The sequence below is a fragment of the Pavona decussata genome, unplaced genomic scaffold (assembly GCF_977016875.1).
Source record: "Pavona decussata unplaced genomic scaffold, jaPavDecu1.1 SCAFFOLD_71, whole genome shotgun sequence".
Taxonomy (NCBI): domain Eukaryota; kingdom Metazoa; phylum Cnidaria; class Anthozoa; order Scleractinia; family Agariciidae; genus Pavona; species Pavona decussata.
In genome coordinates this window covers 2,138,110-2,158,422 of record NW_028145490.1, presented here as the reverse complement: position 1 = coordinate 2,158,422, position 20,313 = coordinate 2,138,110, and the positions used below count along the sequence as shown (strand labels likewise).

Here is a 20,313-nt window from a genome sequence, read left to right as displayed (position 1 = left end):
TGCCTGCTCTTAGAGAGTGTGTATGCTGGGCATGTTGGCACGGGAGAGGACCTCTGTGTGGGTGATTCTTTCATTTTCATCATCTTGCGGAGACAGGTTGTGTGGAAGTGGATCAATCGTCTGACATGTCTGCTGTAGGCAATCCAAGATTCTCAGGCGTAAAGGAGCTGGTAGACCTTGAGCTTGGTGCTAAGGCTGATGCTCGTGCGTTCCCAGAGGTTGTTTGGAAGTCTCCCAAAGGCGCTGCTGACCTTGGCGATTCTGCCCGTGACTTCCTCTTCGATGTTGACTTGACGGTACAGGGTGCTTCCCAAGTAAGTGAATTTATCCACATTATTGACCACTTTACGTTTACCGAGATGTTGGGTTTCTTGTAGGGCTTGCTTGGGCAGGTTTGGTACATGGCTTCGGTTTTCGTGGTACTGATGGCGAGGCCGAAGTTGTCGCATGCCCCAGAGAGCCTCTCATTACTAGCTTGCATTGCCTGCTCACTGGTCGCATTGAGAGCACAGTCATCGGCGAAAAGAAAATCTTTGATGACTGTCTCTTTCACCCTCGTTACAGATAGCAGTCGACATTGATTGAAGAGTTTCTCGTCTGTCCTGTACCTGATGAGTGTTCCTTCCTCGCCGTCGCGGAAGGCATCAGTGAGCATAGCAGAAAACATGATCCTAAAGAGTGTTGGTGCTAGTGCGCAGCGCTGTTTCACTCCGTTTGTCACTGGGAAGGCATCTGATGCTTCTTCATCGTCATGGCAGGCCGTCATGTCATCGTAGAACTGGAGTAGCATGGTGGTAAACTTGTCTGGACATCCAAACTTGGCCATTATCGTCCAGAGAACCTCTGCCTTCTGACAGTGTCAAAAGCCTTTGTAAGATCAACAAAGGTGGTGTAAAGGTCCCTGTTCTGTTTTTGGCACTTCTCCTGGATCTGTGTAGCTGCAAAGATCGTGTCCACAGTGCCTCCGCCAGCGCGGAAGCCACACTCACTCTCAAGAAGATGTCCCTGTTCGAGGTGTTGTATGAAGCGGTTTAGGAGGACTCTAACGATGATCTTGCCAGCTTTGGACAACAGCGATATACCCCGGTGATTGTCGCAGGACTGGCGGTTACATTTCCTTTTGTAAAGGTGTACAATGGAAGTATGCTTGAAGTCCTGGGGTATGACAACTTCCTCCCACATGGATTGGAAGATGTCTACCAGTTTCTGGGAGAGGATAGGGCCTCCTGACGTGTATACTTCTGCGGGTATTGCATCGATGCCGGGTGCCTTTCTGCTGGACAGCTGACTGATGGCCTTCTGAGTCTCCATGGTGGGTGGGTGGTGCGTCAACGATGGGATACCACACGATACTTCATTTAACGTGGATGTACGCTTAGCTTAATCAGATAATCAGGTAATCCACGGTTAAGCATATATTAAAAGTTAGAAGCTAAAAGGCATTGATTGATGGGAGGAACTGTGGGAGGCGTTGAATGGCTTCGTCATTGATGGAGGACGGGCGATTCAGAACAGCTCTGAAGTTTCAGCCCATCGCTCCAGGATCTTAGCTCGGTCTGTGATGAGCTTCTTCACGTCAGCACTGAGGAGTGGGGAGGAACTGGAGGGCTTTTAGGGCGTCATAGAATCGCTTGAGGTCTTTCCTATCAGCACAGCCCTGGATTTCCTCTGCTTTGTTGCTGAGATGTTACACTGAGAATATGACAAAAAGGTATCCAGTAGATCTTATGCTATATTAAAAAAACGCATTTTACACCTACAGAAAATTCTGCTGGATAACGGTCACCCAAACTTTTCTATTTGAAGTGGCTGACACTGAGTGTTGCATGCACGCAATAAATCAAGACAGGTCGCCGCGCAAAATTTCGAAATAGAAATAAATGTTTCCTGCAGGTTTTATTTCAGGTTGGTTCGATTTTACGCCGCAGTTCCAGTACATTTGATAGAAATTTTGATTCATTCAGCTGACGCGTGCACCTAGCTACTGTGTGGGTGCGTTACGCGCCCACGATTTTACGCCGCATTTCCACTTCCGGTGCAATGGGGACGAAGTTGCGCACTCACACCATAGCGAGCCGTCAAAGCTAAGGTACACGCGCGCGATGCACTCGCCTCTTTGGCGAATAACCAGGCCTTTTATGCCATTGCTGATTTTTCGTTCGTTTTGCAACGTTCAGTAAGCCGAAAGTTTCATTTCTCCAATCCCCTGGTGCATAATGGCATTAGCTAATTTAAACTGACTTGAGTCTCGGCAAATCGTTCGGCCATCTGTAATACGTCTCGCATTAATGGTAAAGCCACTGATCTTGGTCTCGGTATAGAAGAAAAGTTCATACGGAGTTGACCATTTGTTCCACTTCCTCTGTCTTAGCAGGACATAATCTCCTAAAATGAAGTTGTGTTCCTTGGCATTTGCGCCTTCACGTTTCATCTTCTCCTTGTACTGCCTATTCTTTTCATCGATCTGTTCGTCCTGTTTGCTTCTTCCCCTTCTTACTCCAAAAGCAACCGAGGCTTGTTCCTTGTTCCTTTTTACTTGGTCCTTCGAGAGTAACGGACGGTTTGACAGGTTCCTTCCTGTGGTCTTCGGTTGCAGCTTGACAATCAAAACAGTGTCCTATTGTTTGGTCAATCATAATGTTCATACCGGGAAACCAATGCTTTGCACGAAGTATTTGTTTTGTCTTTGTTGTCCCCACGTGTCCCAGCTGGTGAGCCGTGTAACTTTCTACTATAAGCTTGTTGGTAGGACAATCCTCTCCATACGGAATATAAGGCCTTGTGCCTCATAGAGCTCTTCTTTCAGAGGATAGAATGGTGCCAAGTCAACATCCCCCTTACAGCTTTCGCAATCTCCTCTTCTAATGGTCTGGCTCAATTTCTGCAAAGTTCCATCTAGCTGTCTCTTCCTTCATCCTATCCAATACATGCCCAACTGCATGATCAGCCAGAATAGTTGCTTTCAAAACGTTCTCAGTGTCATTGTTTCCCATGATAGGTTGTGGGTGTCTGGACAAGAAATCTAGAGGATCTGCTTCACCTTTCTCGGGCTCATATTTCATTTCAAAATCCACATTCTGCATGCATATGTCCATAACCCACTTATCGATTTGCTGTGGAAGCTTTGCCGTAGCTTTCTTGAACTGTGGTAAAAGGGGTTTGTGCGCCGTAACAATGGTGAATCGTGATGCCCCGAGGAGGTACAGACTAAATCGATCTTTGGCCCATTTTAGGCATAACGCGTCCTTCTCTGTCTGACTGTAACTCTTTTCGGTATCGGTCAGCGTACGGGTAATAAAATGCACCCGCTGCTAACCCTTGGTGGAAAAGACCGGCTAATAACCCTTCATTACAGTAGCTAGCTTCTACTCTCATTAAGATAGGTAACTTGGGGTTGACGAATCTCACTGTGTCCTTACTGGAGATGCTACCTTTCATGCCCAGTTACTTGAATGCATTATCTTCTTCTAATCCCCAGCAGAACTTAGCTTCTCTGCATGTTAGTTCCCTCAATAGTTTCGTGGGTGAACCATATCGGGGTATGAATTTGGAAAGATAATCAGTCACGCCAAGGAAACTTCTTACTTTAGCTTTGGACTCCGGGATTGTACATTCCTGAATGTCCTGTACCTTCTTTTGTGTGGGCTGGAGACCTTCGCCAAATCAGTGGCCGTAAAAAGTAATTTGTGTCTGGCCAAATTCACACTTGGGTTTATTAAATGTAATGCCATAATCTTGAGCTCTCTGAAGTACTGACGCCAATGTTTTATTGTGCCCTTCCCAATTACTCGCCTCAATCAGAATGTACCGGTCGTCTGTTTGGTTGAGACATCGAGGAATGTCACCAAATATTCTATTCCTTGTTTCATCAAACAGGTCTTGAGAAGCAAATACCAGCCTTTTGGGTCTAAAGTTGCCCAATGGAGTGCTGAATGGAGCAACTGATCTTGATGCTGGGTAAAACACTAATTGATGTTGTCCCTGTCGGTGGTCTAACTTGGTCCAAATAATACAATCATGGAACTTGCGGGTACAATCTTCCAGCAATGGTGCCTGTGAAATTCGACTACGCTCCATGTGCTGTTTGGGACGCGTAATCAACACTTGCCCTAATCATGTTGCGATTCCAACTTGTCTGGTGGTGTCCCAGCGACCTTGGGTAATAATTGTACTACTACAGGGGAGCACCATGTAATTGCCTCATTATCAGCTACCTTCTCAAAACCGTCTCCTGTTATACCTTGGTCTAGCCATTTCCTTAATGCCCCTTGCAGATAGTATGGCACTTGTCTTTGCCTCTACGCCACCAGTCTGCTCCAGGTCTGCACATCAACGTCATTTAATCTACTACGCCACTTAATTTACTAAGCCACTCGGCCGTCTAAGCATATAAAGCTACGGACAGATAAATCCAATCACAAAGCGTTATTTGTTTATTCAGTATCTCCCAAAATACTGTTTAGATCGATTATGAAAAGAGGAATAGTATAAGACAACACTTACATTGTATCGCCACGTGCATCATCTTTCTCCGGTGATTAAGATATCTCTATAATTGTTTCCTCGCTGAAAACAGAAGCATATTTCAGCGCTTCGTTCCATTTCAAAATTAACGTTTCAATTGCAAGTCTTAGTGAAGTAAATTAAATCTACATTTCCGTGGCTAATAGGACCTCAAATCAGAACATCGTTACCGTATCAGTCAAGGGCCCGGTTCTCGAAAGTCCCGGTAACTTACCGGGCTCGATAAGTATATTCTTAATTATTAAAAACTGGATCATTGTATAATGCAATTCCAGGGATTTGATTGGCTTAGTGGCCATGGTATATGAGCCATTATACTATGCCCGAGAAATGGCGTAAATTAAATTTTCTTTTTGCAAAGTTTTGCAAAGCAAAATGAGCAAAATCTAGCAATACTTTTTGATTGTTTTTAATAAAACAATTATTCCACTCGCGCTTTTTGAATATGAGATGATTATAGCCAAATCGGCGCTACGCGCCTCGTTGGCTATCTATCATCTCATATCCAACGCGCGCTCGTGGAATAATTGATAAATGTGTTTTCGCCGATTACATAGTGATTACAGACATAGTACTTGGCCAATGCTTTCATAGAATTAAAAGATTTTAAAATTTAGTATTCAAAGCTAACAAAAATTGACTTTTGTTAAGAAACATTTATCATCAAGGACACTTATCGGGCCCGGTAAGTTACCGGGACTTTCGAGGAACGGGCCAAGGAAATTTGTGAACTGGCAATGTGACCCGATAAATGTGTCACAAGACAACCGGACAACGGTATCATTACGCCACGTTTACTTTCGCATCGCCACCTTCTGAACAGATCAAAACTGTTTTGTTTTGTTGTACACCATTTTTTTTTATTCTAGACAATGTTTAGTATCTACACTTTGCGAAAAAAATATTCCTATACATGCCATCCTTCGTTTTGGGAAAAAGGGGGCAAGGGGGGTCCGATTTCACATGGGAGCCCTTCGAGGGCGCGCTCTCGAAAATAACGAAGTATTTTGCGTTTTGCATTTTTATAGTAGTAAAAAAATAACGAAATATTTTGCTTTTTGTATTTTTGTGAACCAGAGAGATGAAGCGATTACAGTCTTGGCTTGTGTCATAAATTTTACGCCTGAAATCATGAGGGACACAGAGAATAAATAGCAGATATCGTTGTCGCGGCGCACAAAGCACAGTTGATGTCTAGGATCCTTTAAAGAACCCTGACTCAGTGATCACCCTTAGTGCGAGCATGTGGTCGGCTTAGCGTGATTCTATGAAGGCTGCTGAGTGAAAGATACCAAACCTCTGTCTAACAGGCAGAAGTCAATGAGAGTTGCCATGTGCTGGGAAAATACATAGGAAATAGAGCCATGCCGCACACTATACCCTTGAATCATTTATCGTTATCAGAGATACAAAATGCTAAGCGACCTTAAAATAGCAACAGCAAGCTACACCAGCTCTACAATACAATGCATCTTAACTAGTCCTATCATAATTGGCTCAGATCCTTGTTTGTTTTGAACTAAATCTTCAAAACAAATGCTAATTTTCTAAAAAGACTGAGTTCTTTTGCCATTATACTGTTGCCTTGGAGCTAGTGAAAGAAAGACTGGCTTGTATGGTCAGATTGTGCTTATCTTCTCCTTCGAAAACCCGCATTACTACGGATGGAAAAAAGAGACCTTGGAAAATCATTTTGCCAGTAACAACTTAACTCGCTATCATTTCAAGAAAGCAGATTGGAGGAGACTCTAGTACAAGAATTCGAAAGAAAGCACTGCCTTCTTGCTGGGCGATCGGAGTAAGTACAATATGTAATTTAGGTCTTGTTAAATAAATTACAGGTGATACAAGGATACACAGAGGTAGTTAAATAGCCGATACTTCTCCCACCTGAATTTCTTACTCTTATCTTAGCACCCTGGTATATTTTTTAGATGCATGGTACCAGAATTAAGGGTTTAAGTCCCAAAACCTGGAATTCCCTACCTTGTGGCTTATTAATTAATTCGCCTAATCATGTTTCTATTTTCAAGCGATCCCTTAAACAATACCTTATCGTTCAGCGATTTGAATACTAATGTTGTCCGCTGTATCAATGCTTCAACTTTTTAACACGTAGTAAGTGACGAGGAAGCCTATATTTATAAGCTCCTATAGTTTCTTTAGGCTTCCTCATCATTCTTTTTACTTCAAGATCTGTCTATAAAAAGGAGAAGTAGAGGAATCCAGTTTGACCGCTCTGTTTGGCCTTTCAACTAAACGTTCAATGTTCAGCGCTGTGCCGAATTCATATGAAAGACGGAAAAGCGTCTTAAGCAGTCAACGCGTGTCAAGACCGAAGACTGCGTTTCCAGTCTCAAATTTAACAGTGCGTTTTTCCCGTAAAGGCAGACGTAAACCTCGTCTTACACAGAAAACCATCTTCGATTCACGTCAGACAAGTAAATCAGGATGGCTTTTCGGCCTCTAGCTTTGTTCAACTGTTAAACGTTTTTTCGTGTTTAATTTATATAATTAAAAGTCGTGATATGAGGACAATTTTACCATCCTTGAAGTTATGCTTAGGTGATGAGGGCGACGAGTGTCTCGATGGCCTTCTAATATGAAGGCGGCTAAAATTGTTGACAGATTAGTACGTGTTGGATCAGTTGGTCGGAAAAAATGATGACTGCAATAAAGCTTTTAAATCAAGAAGCGGTTATAGCGATGTAAACAATCGAATGAAGCTGCAGGCATTTTTTCTTCTGCTATTTGGCATACGAAATAAGTGTTACTAAGAGAACTATAAGGCATGTTTTAACCAGAGTAAGAAAGGGTGAATTTTAATGCAAATACCGACTTCACAGTCAACAAATGTAAGAAATGAAGAGTTTGATTGAAAAATAGGCGGGCCTAGCGTAAGTAAAATAATCCATGATATGTACTCAGCAAAATATGTAGCTTCGGATTGGTCAATAACGAGTGCATAAATAGATTGTAGAATCAAAATCTAGATTACAGAGTGCAACATGATAGTTACCATGGAAACCATGCGAAAAGTGCCAATTTTGAAACTAGAAGGCATCATGGGTGACAACCGGTTTGCCATCTCTGAATAAAATGTCGCTGAACAACTCAAAAAAACAAGCAAACAAACAAAATACCGACACATTGCAGTAGCTCTACAATGTTGTTGAATTCCTAGTAATAATGAGTGAATGAAAATAATCCTAAATAAACCTACCGCGTGGTCGGGGATGTCCAGTTGAATTGTTGAAAGGGGAAGCATGGAATTCTTTTTTTTTTTTTTTTACTTCTTTTGTTAAAAATGGTGAAATAAGATTTTTACTTTGCTACGAAAAAATTCTAGAACAACGAGAGGGAAAAAATCAACATAATTCTTGAATGGAACAACTCGTGACCTGTTCTAGCGCAATTTGGAAACAAAAATGCGAGAACTTGAAAAACGTTATAGCCTAGTATTTTTCAAGTTTCAATCCATTCCCACCTACTCTGTTTCTGACCAGAGACACTAATCTACAGTTTTTATTACGTAAAAAAAGTCTATTTTACCTTATAGCAATTTTTAAAAAGTCTTAAAACAATCGTCTCTGTACGATAAGCTGCGGATTGGCCTCGTGGGAAACTCTACAACACTGCCTTGGGAAACACATGACCGACTTTCTTTCTTTCCTTCTCTCTTTTCTTCTTTTTCATTGATTTCTTGGCAAAGAAATAAGCCTATGTGGCCATTTTTTTGTATTCTGAGGCATTCACTCGCGCCAACGTAAAACCGTTAATTGTATATAACATTCTTTGGCCGGCAGGGAGCATGTGGCCTCAGCAGCAAACCCAGAGGAAGGACAACAGCGAGGACGAATTCGAGGGTATGTTACGTTAATCCCATTTAGTTCCTTCCTTGCAATAAGCACCCCTTCTCCCCTACTGAAGTGTCATTTTGTTAACAACCGCCTCCATCCAATGAGCGCTCCAATTCCTATAAATGCTCCTGTTTCGGGAGGCGCCTGCCCCCCATAACATGGCTTCTTATATAAAGAAAAGCCGCTGTCATTTGCCTTTTTTTAATTATAACTGAATTAACTTTTACATTTTCTATAGTTTCGTCAGCAGGTGACATCACAATTTTAAAAAATATATTGACTAAGAAAAGTCCAGCAAACACTATTCTAACTATGCGAACTCGTACCGTTAACGTTGCAGCTCTCACTGTTACAGTTTCTGCTATTTTTTTTACCCTTCGGTGTTTCTGTCAAAATAGAATTAAGCCCCCTTCATTGAGCTTCAAAGAGTAAACTAGCGCCCTTAGTGGGTAAATCGAATAGTTACGGTAGTTCAATGCCCCAGCCACACTCCATTCTTCTCTTCAGTCTTTGGTGGCCGCGTCGGTGGCGGATCCAGAATAACTGGTTTGCGTCATGCCTATAGTTCGATTCTAAATGTGTTTTAATAAAAACAAGGTAAACGATAGAGCTTATCTAATTTTTCATAATTCATTTCAGAAGCTTGTATACATACGACTAACACTTAACTTTCATCGCAAAGAACACAACTGATTACAATGCTAAACATAATATCATTGAACCTCATGCTCTTCTCTTGCTCCTGCTCTCAAACATAGCCCTTAGAGGGGAGGGGGGAGTCGGTTAGGGCTCCAAGAATTAGAAAATGCAACTAGACTGTTAAACAGTCCGTAGTTTCTGTGGTGTAAGTCAGTTTGTAGGTCATACGAATCAGGGCGTTCTTCGAAGGAAAAGTTTGGAGCGAGCGAAAAAAAAAGACTGGGAATGCACTGCACGTGAGTTACTAGTTGTATAACTCACGAAACACGTGTATTATTTTTTTACTAGGTTTGATTGACACTCTTATCGCTAATATAGCTAATACGGATGATAAGTATCATTTTATGCAAACATTTATTTATTGGTTAGACAGGAAGGAGATTAGGCGACCGATTTTGCTAACATCTTCGAGACGTTGAAAGAAATGACAAGGATGCATGGTAACACAGAAACCCGCGAATCGTTAAAAGAAAAATTTTCTTCCAATTCGGCACTCTTAATACCCACGGAATCAATGAATGCTTTTCATTCGACTAATTTATTCTTTTTTTCCTCGTTACCATTGTGACGATATTGATTGAACTGTTATTACAAAGTGATTTCTACAAAGGTCCCGGAACCAGGATAGGTCGAATAACTTTATGTAATCAGACCCGATTTGAGCCCTGAACCAGGATAGGTCGAATAACTTTATGTAATCAGACCCGATTTGAGCCCTGCAATTCGTAGTATCGATGAGATTAAAAGTTTGTTGCTGGTACACTCCTGTTGTACTTTCTACGTTGGACCTAGTGCTTAGGAAACGTTACATGGTGTCAGAAGTGAGTGCGCTCGTTCCTTGTACACTGTACACTGACACAGGACATCCACCCGCGAATAAGGAACTGAGAACAGCAACGTTGCTGACATGTATTGGGTCAGATGCCTTTGACACATATGAGTGCCTAGCCTTCGACAACGAAGTACAGATCGAGGCGTGTCATTGATATTGTTCTTCAGAAGCTAGAGAAATACTACATTGAAGAGACAAATGAGATCTATGAACAATACTGTTTTAACAAACGGGATCAGGGGTCCAACGAGTCGGTGGATGCATACCTAACTACTCTTCGCGCTCTGGCAAAGAATTCAAACTTCGCAGCTTTGGAAAGCAGCCTAATCCGTGACCGAATTGTTGTTTGGATACGTGACAACCAAACACGAAGTAAGCTTCTGCAAGACTCCAAGCTGACCCTTAAGGGCTGTATTTATTTTTGCCGGTCTTACGAAACCACAAATCATCATATGAAAGCAATGATCATGAGTCAAGAGGAGGTCCACCTCACCGAAGGCAGGAAAAGTGCAAGTAGCAAGTCAGGTGAGAAACAGATTCGCTGCAAGTTCTGTACTAGAACCCATGCAAGAAACAAGCTCGAGTGGCCAGCGTGGGGAAAGCCCTGTTCATCATGCGGCAAGCTAAACCACTTTGCAGTCGCGTGTCCGACAAAGTTGCGAAGGCCGGCAAGACGGTATGTGCCTCAACTAGAAGAGGATTCCTAGTCAGATGAATACGTTGCTTGCGTAGATGTCAAGGAACAGATCTGTGCCATAGATGACGACAGTAGAAGCATGGGAAAACTGTTTGCACCAATGCTGCTCAATGACCATAAAGTGCCCTTCCAACTCGACCGTGGTGCTACTGTCAACAAAAGAGGCATACAAGCAAATCTATAGCAAGAACAACTTACTCCCAACTGCTTAATGCTGGTGTAACCCTGGTTATGTACAACAAGACAGAAGTTACCCCCGTTGGTAAGACAAGAGTACGAGTAATCAACCCTAAGAATGGCAAGAGGTTCATGGTGGTCAAGGGCAACTGCAAACCCTTACTTGGATCAAGAGCCAGTAAACAGATGCACCTTCTTTCAGTTCTTAAGGAGAACATACTAGCTGTGGAAGTACATGGGATCAAGAAAGAAGATTACACGGGCGTCACAAAAGGGCATGTTATGGAAGAGTTCTCAGATGTCTTTACTGGAGAAGGAATCTTGGAAGGTGAAATTGAAAATGACCCATCGGTGCCGCCAGTCCAGCTTCCCATATTAGAGAGGTACCGTTAGCTAAGAGAGGAGATGGACCGTCTAGAAACCTCAACATCGTTGCCTCAGTAACTGTGCCTACAAAGTGGATACCGGCTACAGTCGTCACAATGAAGAAGAATGGCAAGGTCAGATTCTGCATTGACCCAAAACCGCTGAATCAGGCTCTAAAATGCAACCACTACTCGCGACCTACAATTGAGGATGTCTTGTCAGATTTATCTAAAGCAAATGTTTTCAGAGTGTTCGACGCTAAGAACGGTTTCTTGCACGTCTCTCGACGAAGCTAGCAGCTTTGCCATCACGTTTGGTTCCCCGTGGGGACGGTACAGATGGCTAAAAAATGTCCTTCGGTATTTCACCAGCCCCAGAAGAATTCCAGCGCAGAATCGACCAAGCACCAGCAGGCCTAGACGGTTGCAAATCTATCGCAGACAACATTATTGTGTTTGGGTGTGGGGAAACAGTTGAAGAGGCTTCTGCTGACCATGGCAAGAAGCTTAGAAGTCTCCTACAACGGTGCCGTGAGCGAGGTGTAAAACTCAACAGCGCAAAACTTCAGCTGCGACGTAAAGAGGTGTCCTACATGGGTCATGTTCTGTTTGCGGATGGCCTCAAAGCAGACCCAGAGAAGGTCAAAGCTATAAAGGACATGCCAGCACCCAAAGACAAACAGTCAGTCCTATGCCTCCTTCCTTCCGCCTCCTATCTCCACACGTTTGCACCCAACTTCTCATAAGTTACATCTCCACTGCGAGACCCCACCAAAAGTGATGCGGAGTTTGTCTGGGACAAGTAGGTCCATGGTGCAGCCCTAGAAGAAACAAAGAACATTCTGTCCGAAGCACCCTTCTTAACGTTCTTCAACCCGAAAATTCGACCTGTACTGCAGTGTGAGGCATCGATGAATGGCCTGGGTGAAAGCCTCATACAAGATATTTACCCAGTTGCATATGCCTCCAGATCTCTGACGATCGCAGAGGCCAACTATGCCCAAATAGATAAAGAACTACTCACAGTCGTCTTTGGAATGAAGAAGTTCGAGACATACTTGTACGGGAGAAGGGTGATAGTCAAGTCAGACCACAAACCATTAGAGTCAATCCTGAAGAAAGTCTCATCAATTCACCAACGCCCCTTCAGAGAATGCTTCTTCGATTACAGCGGTACCACTTTGGGATGTCTATAAGAAGGGAACTCAAATGTTAAATCAGTGACTACTGTCCCGTTCTTGACCGATACGCTGAGCCGAGCCTACCTACCCACCGTGGGTACTAGAGAGGAGAACAAAGAAGAGGTGCTCATCCCCTGTGATACCAGGAGCCCAACATAAATGGAAGCTGAGCACGTTAACATGCTACCCTAGCTTCCTGTTAAGGAGAAAACTCTGAGTGAGATTCAAGCCTCCACGCCAGATGACAGACACCATTAGAGCGGGATGGCCAGACAGCAAGGAACAAGTAACTTTTGGAATCAGTGACTACTGTCCCTTCAGAGAGGTACTTGTCCTACAGGATGGCAGTATTTTCAAGGGCGATCGTGTGGTAATACCCTTTGGCATGAGAGAAGAAATCGAGAGGAAACTTCATGCAAGCCATTTAGGCCAACAATGACCAAGGACATTCAGGAACTAATCTCTAAGTCCAATGTGTGTAATTCCTTTCATTAAGAACAGCAGAAGGAATCAATGGTGGCTCACCCGATACCATTAACGCCCTGGGAGTCCATCACTACAGACCTCTTCGAATGCAAAGGCAGGGATTACCTTATAACCATTGATTACTACTCAAACGTTTTCGAAGTCGACTGGCTTCTCAATAAGACATCCAAAGAAGTCATTTCCAAGTTGAAACGTCACATGGCCAGGCATGGAATCCTGGACCGTCTAATTAGTGACAATGGCCCCCAGGTTAGCTCAAGAGAGTTTCAGGCATTTGCAAGACAGTGCGAATTCCAAGATGTCACTAGCTCACCAGGGTATCACCAGTCAAATAGCAAGTCGTAAAATACAGTCAAGAAGGTAGAACAAATCATGCATAAAGCACTCGAGTCTGGGTCGGACCCCTATCTTGGCTTTCTGGACTTCCGAAACACACCTACAGAAGGGATGACCGCCTCGCCTGCCCAACGGCTGTTCGGACGACGAACGAAGACCTTGCTACCCGTATCAAGCAGACTCTTAAAGCCAAGAGATGCAGACTTCACTTCCCAGCTACTGCAGGATAGGATCGACAAGTAGACCTATTACTATAACCGAAGCGTCAAAGAGCTCAAGCCACTAAGAAAGGGAGATATTGTACGTATCAAACCGCTCCCACGTGGGCACTGATGGATCAAGGCCGCTGTTGATGTAGAAGCTGGCGTCAGGTCATACAGTGTCTACCGACGATGGCACTGTATATCTTAGGAATCGACGTCACCTGCGCCTAACAGATGAAATCCCGACGCCGAATGTCGAGATGCCCAGCTTAACACTACCAGCTGCCACAGAGGAACCCCAACCTGAAACGCACAGTGCAGGACCATCCCAGGAAACCGAGCCACCAGGAGAGGTAGACGTTACCCCAGTGACAGCAGATGGATCTAGTGCTAAGGAAACGTTACAACCATGTTCCCACCAATAAAGTAGCTCCACTGCCCACTATATAAACGCCTCCAACCACATTCCTTCATTCGCTCTGACGAAGAGAAACGTCAGCACTCGAATCTCTTTACGGTGGCCAATTGATCTTTAGATATTAACTGTGATAAACTCAACATTTGTTTTTGATTGGTTTTCAGTGGTGTTTCAAGTCTTTCGGGATTTTTCATTCTGTTCAATAGTTCTCACTTGTACCAGGGATTTCGTCGTCATTAAACGGAAGTTTCTCAGGATTACGGTCTCAAATTTTCGTCTAGAAACATTGGAGATTTAACTAGCCTTACCTTTGGCGCGTGAGATACCACCTTTTCCACCCTTTGCGCACGTCTCGAGTTCACGCTTTCGGCAATCCATGTATCCCTCCTGGAATTTCAGGACAAACCCACCTTGAAAAGCGAGTGTAGATTACAAAACATTTGGACGGATAATCGACGGTTTGTTGACGGTTTTCCTTAGCATTTTAGAACCACGTTTTACAGGGTTTCTATTCTCTGAAATCGTGTGCATGGTCAACTAAAAGTTACCCTAAAATTTGGTATTCCAATCTTGTATGCGTAAAAGAGGAGGAATTGAACCGCCACGGCTTTTTCAAATCTGTTGAGAGTACAGATCAATTGTTCATTTTTATTTTTATTTTTTTGATTTTACTCAGGTCCGAACTGCCTGTCTTTAACTACAAAAGTAACTCGAACTCAGACATACCACACGCTACTGTCGGATAATACCGCGAGAAGATCTCTCTCGACCATGGATCTGACACTTTTAGGGCTGGGACCAGTACTTGGAATTGGCATATACGTCATGACTCCTAAACTAATCCGCGACATGGCTGGTCCAGCTGTCGTTCTTTCCATTGTGTTAGCATCTGGGGCTGCCTTATTGTCAGCTATTTGTTACGCGGAATTCAGCACTCGTGTTTTCAAGTGTGGCTCCGCTTATGTTTACTGTTACACAACCGTTGGTGAGATCTGGGCCTTTATTGTTGGATGGACGATGATTTTCGAGTACTGCTTGGTTGGAGCTGTTCTGGCACGGACTTGTAGCGAATATATTGACTTCATATTCGGAGGGGAGATTTTCAACTTTTTCAAAGACAAAATAGCGACTTGGGACTATGCTATTCTTGGACCATTTCCAGATTTCCTGGCGTTGATTGTAGCAATGGCAGTGTCTGTGGTTGTTTCGTTGAGCACGCGTTACACCATGATTTTCAACGGAGTTGTGCTCCTATTAACGTTCGTTATTTTTGTCCTGCTTTTCGTAATTAGCTTGTTTCTTGTCAAACCAGAAAACTGGGCGCATAAATTCGTGCCGTACGGCGTCCAAGGAGTTTTCCGAGCAGCTGGTAGAGGTTACTACGCCTTCATTGGCCTCGACAACATAGCCGCCGCAAGCGCAGAGGCTTCGTACCCACAATCCTCTGTTCCATTATCAATTATTTTGACAGTTACTATAGCAACAATCATCTACTTTGGACTTGCAACTGTTATCACCCTGATAGCACCATACAACCAGCTAAGTGACCTGGCGCCATTGGCCAAGATATTTGAAGTGATCCCTGGAGCACAGTACGTCGCTGCTGTAGGAGCTGTTACTTGCTGCTTGAGTGTTTTAGTTTGTTGCCTGGTTGCTTGCCCTCGTGTTTCTTCCACCATGGCGAAAGATGGTCTTCTGTCCATGTGTTGCGGCTGCGTTGGTGACTCGATCCGTGCAACTGAGAAATCCGCGCTAGTCTACGGTTTGATAAGTGGGGTTTTTGCAACTTTGTTTGCCACGGAGCATTTGGTATGTTTTTGTTGTCGTTTTTGTTGTTGTTGTTGTTTAAATAATATAATACTTTTATTTATCCCGATAAGAGATAAAATCTAACTATAGCATAGAAATGAACTAAAATATTGACAACAAGAAAGTGAATAGTATAATTCTCAATCATCTGTAATAAGTCCGGTGGAGCAGAAGCATATACCCTAGCTGTAATGATAACAACAAACAGCTTACTATATAAAACAACTTTAGTTCATATGAGCCACTACCACCACACCTACCACAACCACTCTCATCGTCGTCATCATCATCATCATCATAATAATAATAATCATCATCATCATCATCATTAACATCAACGCCACCATCAAAATCATCACCATTAACGGCATCATCATCTGAAGCATCCCATAATCTCCCGCGTGCATAAGGAGAATTTAGCTGCGGCAGGTTATTAAAATACAGCTCTTGTAGTTTGTATTCGTTGAGAGAACATTTTCCATCATCAGGACTCATAAAACTTTTACACTTATAGCTAACAATCTGGGCCCTTGCTATTACACGTTCATGCAAAAAAAAGAACAATCCAATAAACATTGTTAAGAGTATTCAACAATGATTATTGAAGTCGTTTTTGAACTTTTCATTGAGTTTCTTATTTGTGGGCAAATAAATTGATTATCGTATGTTATTTCTATTACAGATTGATCTTCTCTCTATCGGTACCCTTTTCGCCCACACTATGGTGGCCATCTCGGTACTGGTTACCCGCTATCAACTGGACGTAGAGAGTGTGAGTCACGGTGGAAAAGAAGCTAAACTCGAACGAACATATAAATGGCTAGACTCCTTTGCATTCGAGCAAGCAATGCGCCCAAATACCTTATTGTTTTCTTCAAGCGTCGAGCTACCTAAAAGGCATGGCAAGAAGCAAAACAGGAAGAAAAAACCCAGTTGTACAACTGGCAGTAATGCTAGTTTCGCAGTGTTTCTATTAGTCATTAGTTTATCAAGCCTCGCCATCATTATCACTATCGTTATAGATGCGCTCCTGAGTGCAGATGAGTGGACCATCCTTTGTGGTGGTATTAGTGGCCTTTTTATCGTGGCTTCTCTGATGTTCCTCACCAGACAACCAAGGAACTGTGCAACATTTCCTATCATGGTTCCGTGCTTTCCAGGGCTTCCAGTCGTAGCGATTTTTATTAATATCCTGCTGATGACCGAGTTGAATTACTGGTCCTTTGTACGATTTGGAGTGTGGCTAGTTCCAGGTAAGACATCTCTTTTGTTTTCATTCGTGCATTAATTCATCCATTTATCCGTCCGTCCATCCATCTATCCATCCATCCATCCATCCATTTATCCATCCATCCATCCATCCATCCATCCATCCATCCATCCATCCATCCATCCATCCATCCATCCATCCATCCATTCATCATCTTTATATTCATTCATTCATTCATTCATTCATTCATTCATTCATTCATTCATTCATTCATTCATTCATTCATTCATTCATTCATTCATTTATTCATTCATGCATGCATGCATTCATTCATTCATTCATTCGTTCGTTCGTTCCTTCGTTCCTTCGTTCATTCGTTCGTTCGTTCATTCGTTCCTTCGTTCCTTCCTTCCTTCCTTCCTTCCTTCCTTCCTTCCATCCATCCATCCATCCATCCATCCATCCATCCATCCATTCATCATCTTTATATTCATTCATTCATTCATTCATTCATTATTCATTCATTCATTCATTCATTCATTCATTCATTCATTCATTCATTTATTCATTCATGCATGCATGCATGCATTCATTCATTCATTCATTCATTCATTCATTCATTCGTTCGTTCGTTCCTTCGTTCCTTCGTTCATTCGTTCGTTCGTTCGTTCGTTCATTCGTTCATTCGTTCCTTCGTTCCTTCCTTCCTTCCTTCCTTCCTTCCTTCCTTCCTTCCTTCCTTCCATCCATCCATCCATCCATCCATCCATCTATCCATCCATCCATCCATCTTTCTTTCTATCGTTGGTTCTACTACCATTGGTTCTTTCGTTCAATCTGTTAGTCTGTCATTATAGCACTCCCTCCTCTCTCCCCCTATCTCTCTCTCCCTTATACTTCCATCATAAATACGTCCATCTATCCATTCTTTCCCAGGTGCTTTCCTTCATTAACCTCTTGTCTTTTTCCGTACAACTTAATAAAGTGGCGGAGACCACCTTGACAAAATGTTTCATTATCTCTTTAAATGTGTTCCAGGGTTATTACTCTACGGTTGCTATGGCTACCGACGAAGCACTGAAGCGATTAAGCCAAAAAAGTCAATGGATGAAGACTTCATTATGTTCGAGAAGCCAGGAGTGGACACACATGCTAGACAAATACAACCTGAACAAGAACTAACCAAAGATATTTTGGACGAAAGCTGAACGAAAGACTAGTTATCAGAATTTGTTATTTTTACTTACTGTTTGGGAGAACGTTAAATGGTGAATGGAGTTCCCTAGATCTAGTTTGGATAAGCTCTCCGGATGTGCCGAGGATACCAGGAAAATTTTCATGATTTCAGAAGGAGGTGAACTGTTTACAAACCCAATATTTGGTTTAGGTAAATTGGCCATCGTAAAGAGATTCGAGTGCCTTTGTACGGCACCTTCGATGGGGAACTTAATAAATTGGAACTCGACGTCGAAAATGACACCATAATCTCGTGGTCCTGGATCCTCTCCGTACTGATGGTGGATGTAAAGTAAGCTGAGTTGATCACCGTGAAGACGAATATCGTGGTACTCCTTAAAGCAGGGAGTTGCAGTATTCGGAACAGTGGTTTTTGTAGTTTCCGGAGCTAGAAATCTCCCAATCTTAGATTAATTACGTAAATGAGAGTAAGTAGATTTACAGAAAGTAGTTATATGAGACTCCATAGACAAAGACTCATCGCCTAGAACTCCAAAATCCCTTGCTCGCAGGCTACAATATCGATATCCCTTACAGTAGAGGAGCAGTTAACTATCTCATCAACAATGGTCAAATTATTTAAATTAGGTCTCGGGGGACAGCGTGACGAAAAACCTGTTATTTCAGTTTTATCTAGATTTCACTTGAGGTGGTGACGAAGCACACATGATTCAATATGCCAAACGAAATTCTCAATTCTAGACTTGCTAGCGGGTCAGTTATTAAAAGATAGTTTGGACGGTGTTTAACAAAACCACGTTCTTAGCCGTTTTCAATTTTGTCACCAATCACTGAAATCTAAACATTGTCTGCTGCTGACGGTAACAAGAAGGCAGTTGCATCCCAGACTAAAAAACTATTTATCTAATTAAAATAAGACACTTATAAACAGATTTGGAGGCCTACTGATTGTCTTAAGCCACGGCCTAAATTAGACTTCGTTCAAATAACTGGCCCGCTAACTTCCATATAGTTCCATAATGAGAGTCTAATGTTCTAAGTAGCTTTCCCAAACTTATTGATAATTCATCAAGAGAAAACAAAGAAAATCACTACCGTGACCGTGGTTTGGATATGTGATCCTAATTACCATAAGAGTTTGCCAACTTTAGCCTTGAATTTCTCCAAGAATTATTGATCATTTGAGAAGCCATATCAAACACTCGATAGTGTGTTTCATCAGATATCCAAACACCTCGAAGTCGTTTAAAAAAACTCGGCTGCACCTCGTTTTTTCACCCTACTTCTCAGTGTTTCGATATCTGATGAAACACACCTTCTCGTGTTTGATATATTGCTTGATCGCTTTCTGACACGGACGAACCTTTGCCTCGAGGCTCCGTGACTGGTGGCATGAGTGCATGATAAAGAACAAGCTGAATTTATTCTAAGATCTCTTTTCTGCCATTCAGAAATCTTTGAAATTCCCACTAGCCTGCCCGGAAAATCAAGTTCTTTAGCCAAGTACCGAAGCATAAGCGGCGAACTACAATTCACGAGAGGCCTTTCCACATCCCATCACGCAACTTTATTCTTCATTTCCCATTACTGATTTCCGCTATCCTTTACCCAAAAAAGAGTTTGAAAAATCCTCTGCCCTCGAAGTTAGGAGCGTTTCAAAGCGTTCACACGAAAACTAAAACCGTTTTTCCTTCTTATTCGCATCTTTGTTCTTCATTTTTTATTACTGATTTCCGTTTCCTTTCGTCCTCATTTACATCCGTTTCCTGTTGTTTAGTTTCAAAATGAACAAACTTGGACTTGACTTTGTTTACGTTTTATTTTTATTTCACATTTCGTGACCGTAACATAAAGTAGCGAGTATTTTGATCATGTGATCTTAGTGAGTTTTCAGCGAAGCACGTGCTTGAATGTGTGTTGAGAATCTTCGCAGTTTATAAGCAAGTCGTCGTTTAAATCCGCACAAAATTTTTAACCGGTAGTGACAATGTTGTGAAATCGCTCGCCATGATGCTGTAAACAAGTAAATGCAGAGATACATGAGAATAAAGTGTTAACAACCCAACCGCGTCGAATTATTTGTGCAAACCCAACATTGTGAAAAATTTTTGGTTAGCAAGGCGACGATTTGAAGGACATTGCCGTTTTGCTCGGCTTTTGTGAGAAGTAATGGACCCCTCGAGTGGTGGCATTGGAGAGTCGAAAACTAGTGGACCGGACCGCGGGACTGAGGATCGAGGAACTGGCCGGATTGAATCAGGTGGGGAAATTAATTTAATGGGCCTTGGAACAAACCTAATGGCTAACACAAATGAAGAT

At 42.6% G+C, this 20,313-nt stretch overlaps 2 protein-coding genes across 6 annotated transcripts in view; both read left to right on the top strand.

Annotated features, from left to right (window-relative positions):
- The window catches only part of LOC146477284 (uncharacterized), a 77,697-nt gene that overhangs the window by 8,654 nt on the left and 48,730 nt on the right, over positions 1 to 20,313 (top strand). The window lies entirely within an intron of this gene.
- Positions 5,593 to 19,143, top strand: LOC146477287 (cationic amino acid transporter 4-like). 4 transcript variants are annotated; one of them, XR_014865426.1, is made up of 6 exons: positions 5,593 to 6,322; positions 8,331 to 8,390; positions 14,455 to 15,587; positions 16,270 to 16,840; positions 17,836 to 18,184; positions 18,351 to 19,143. XR_014865426.1 is itself a non-coding variant. In XM_085113755.1 (5 exons), the coding sequence occupies exons 2-5, from the start codon at positions 8,336 to 8,338 to the stop codon at positions 18,003 to 18,005; spliced, it is 1,929 nt and encodes a 642-aa protein (XP_084969881.1). In that variant the 5' UTR covers positions 5,593 to 6,322; positions 8,331 to 8,335; the 3' UTR covers positions 18,006 to 19,143. The 4 variants fall into 4 exon arrangements, 3 of the variants coding, with proteins under 3 accessions (XP_084969881.1, XP_084969882.1, XP_084969883.1); XM_085113755.1 differs by having other exon boundaries at positions 17,836 to 19,143; XM_085113756.1 differs by lacking the exon at positions 5,593 to 6,322 and having other exon boundaries at positions 8,154 to 8,390; positions 17,836 to 19,143.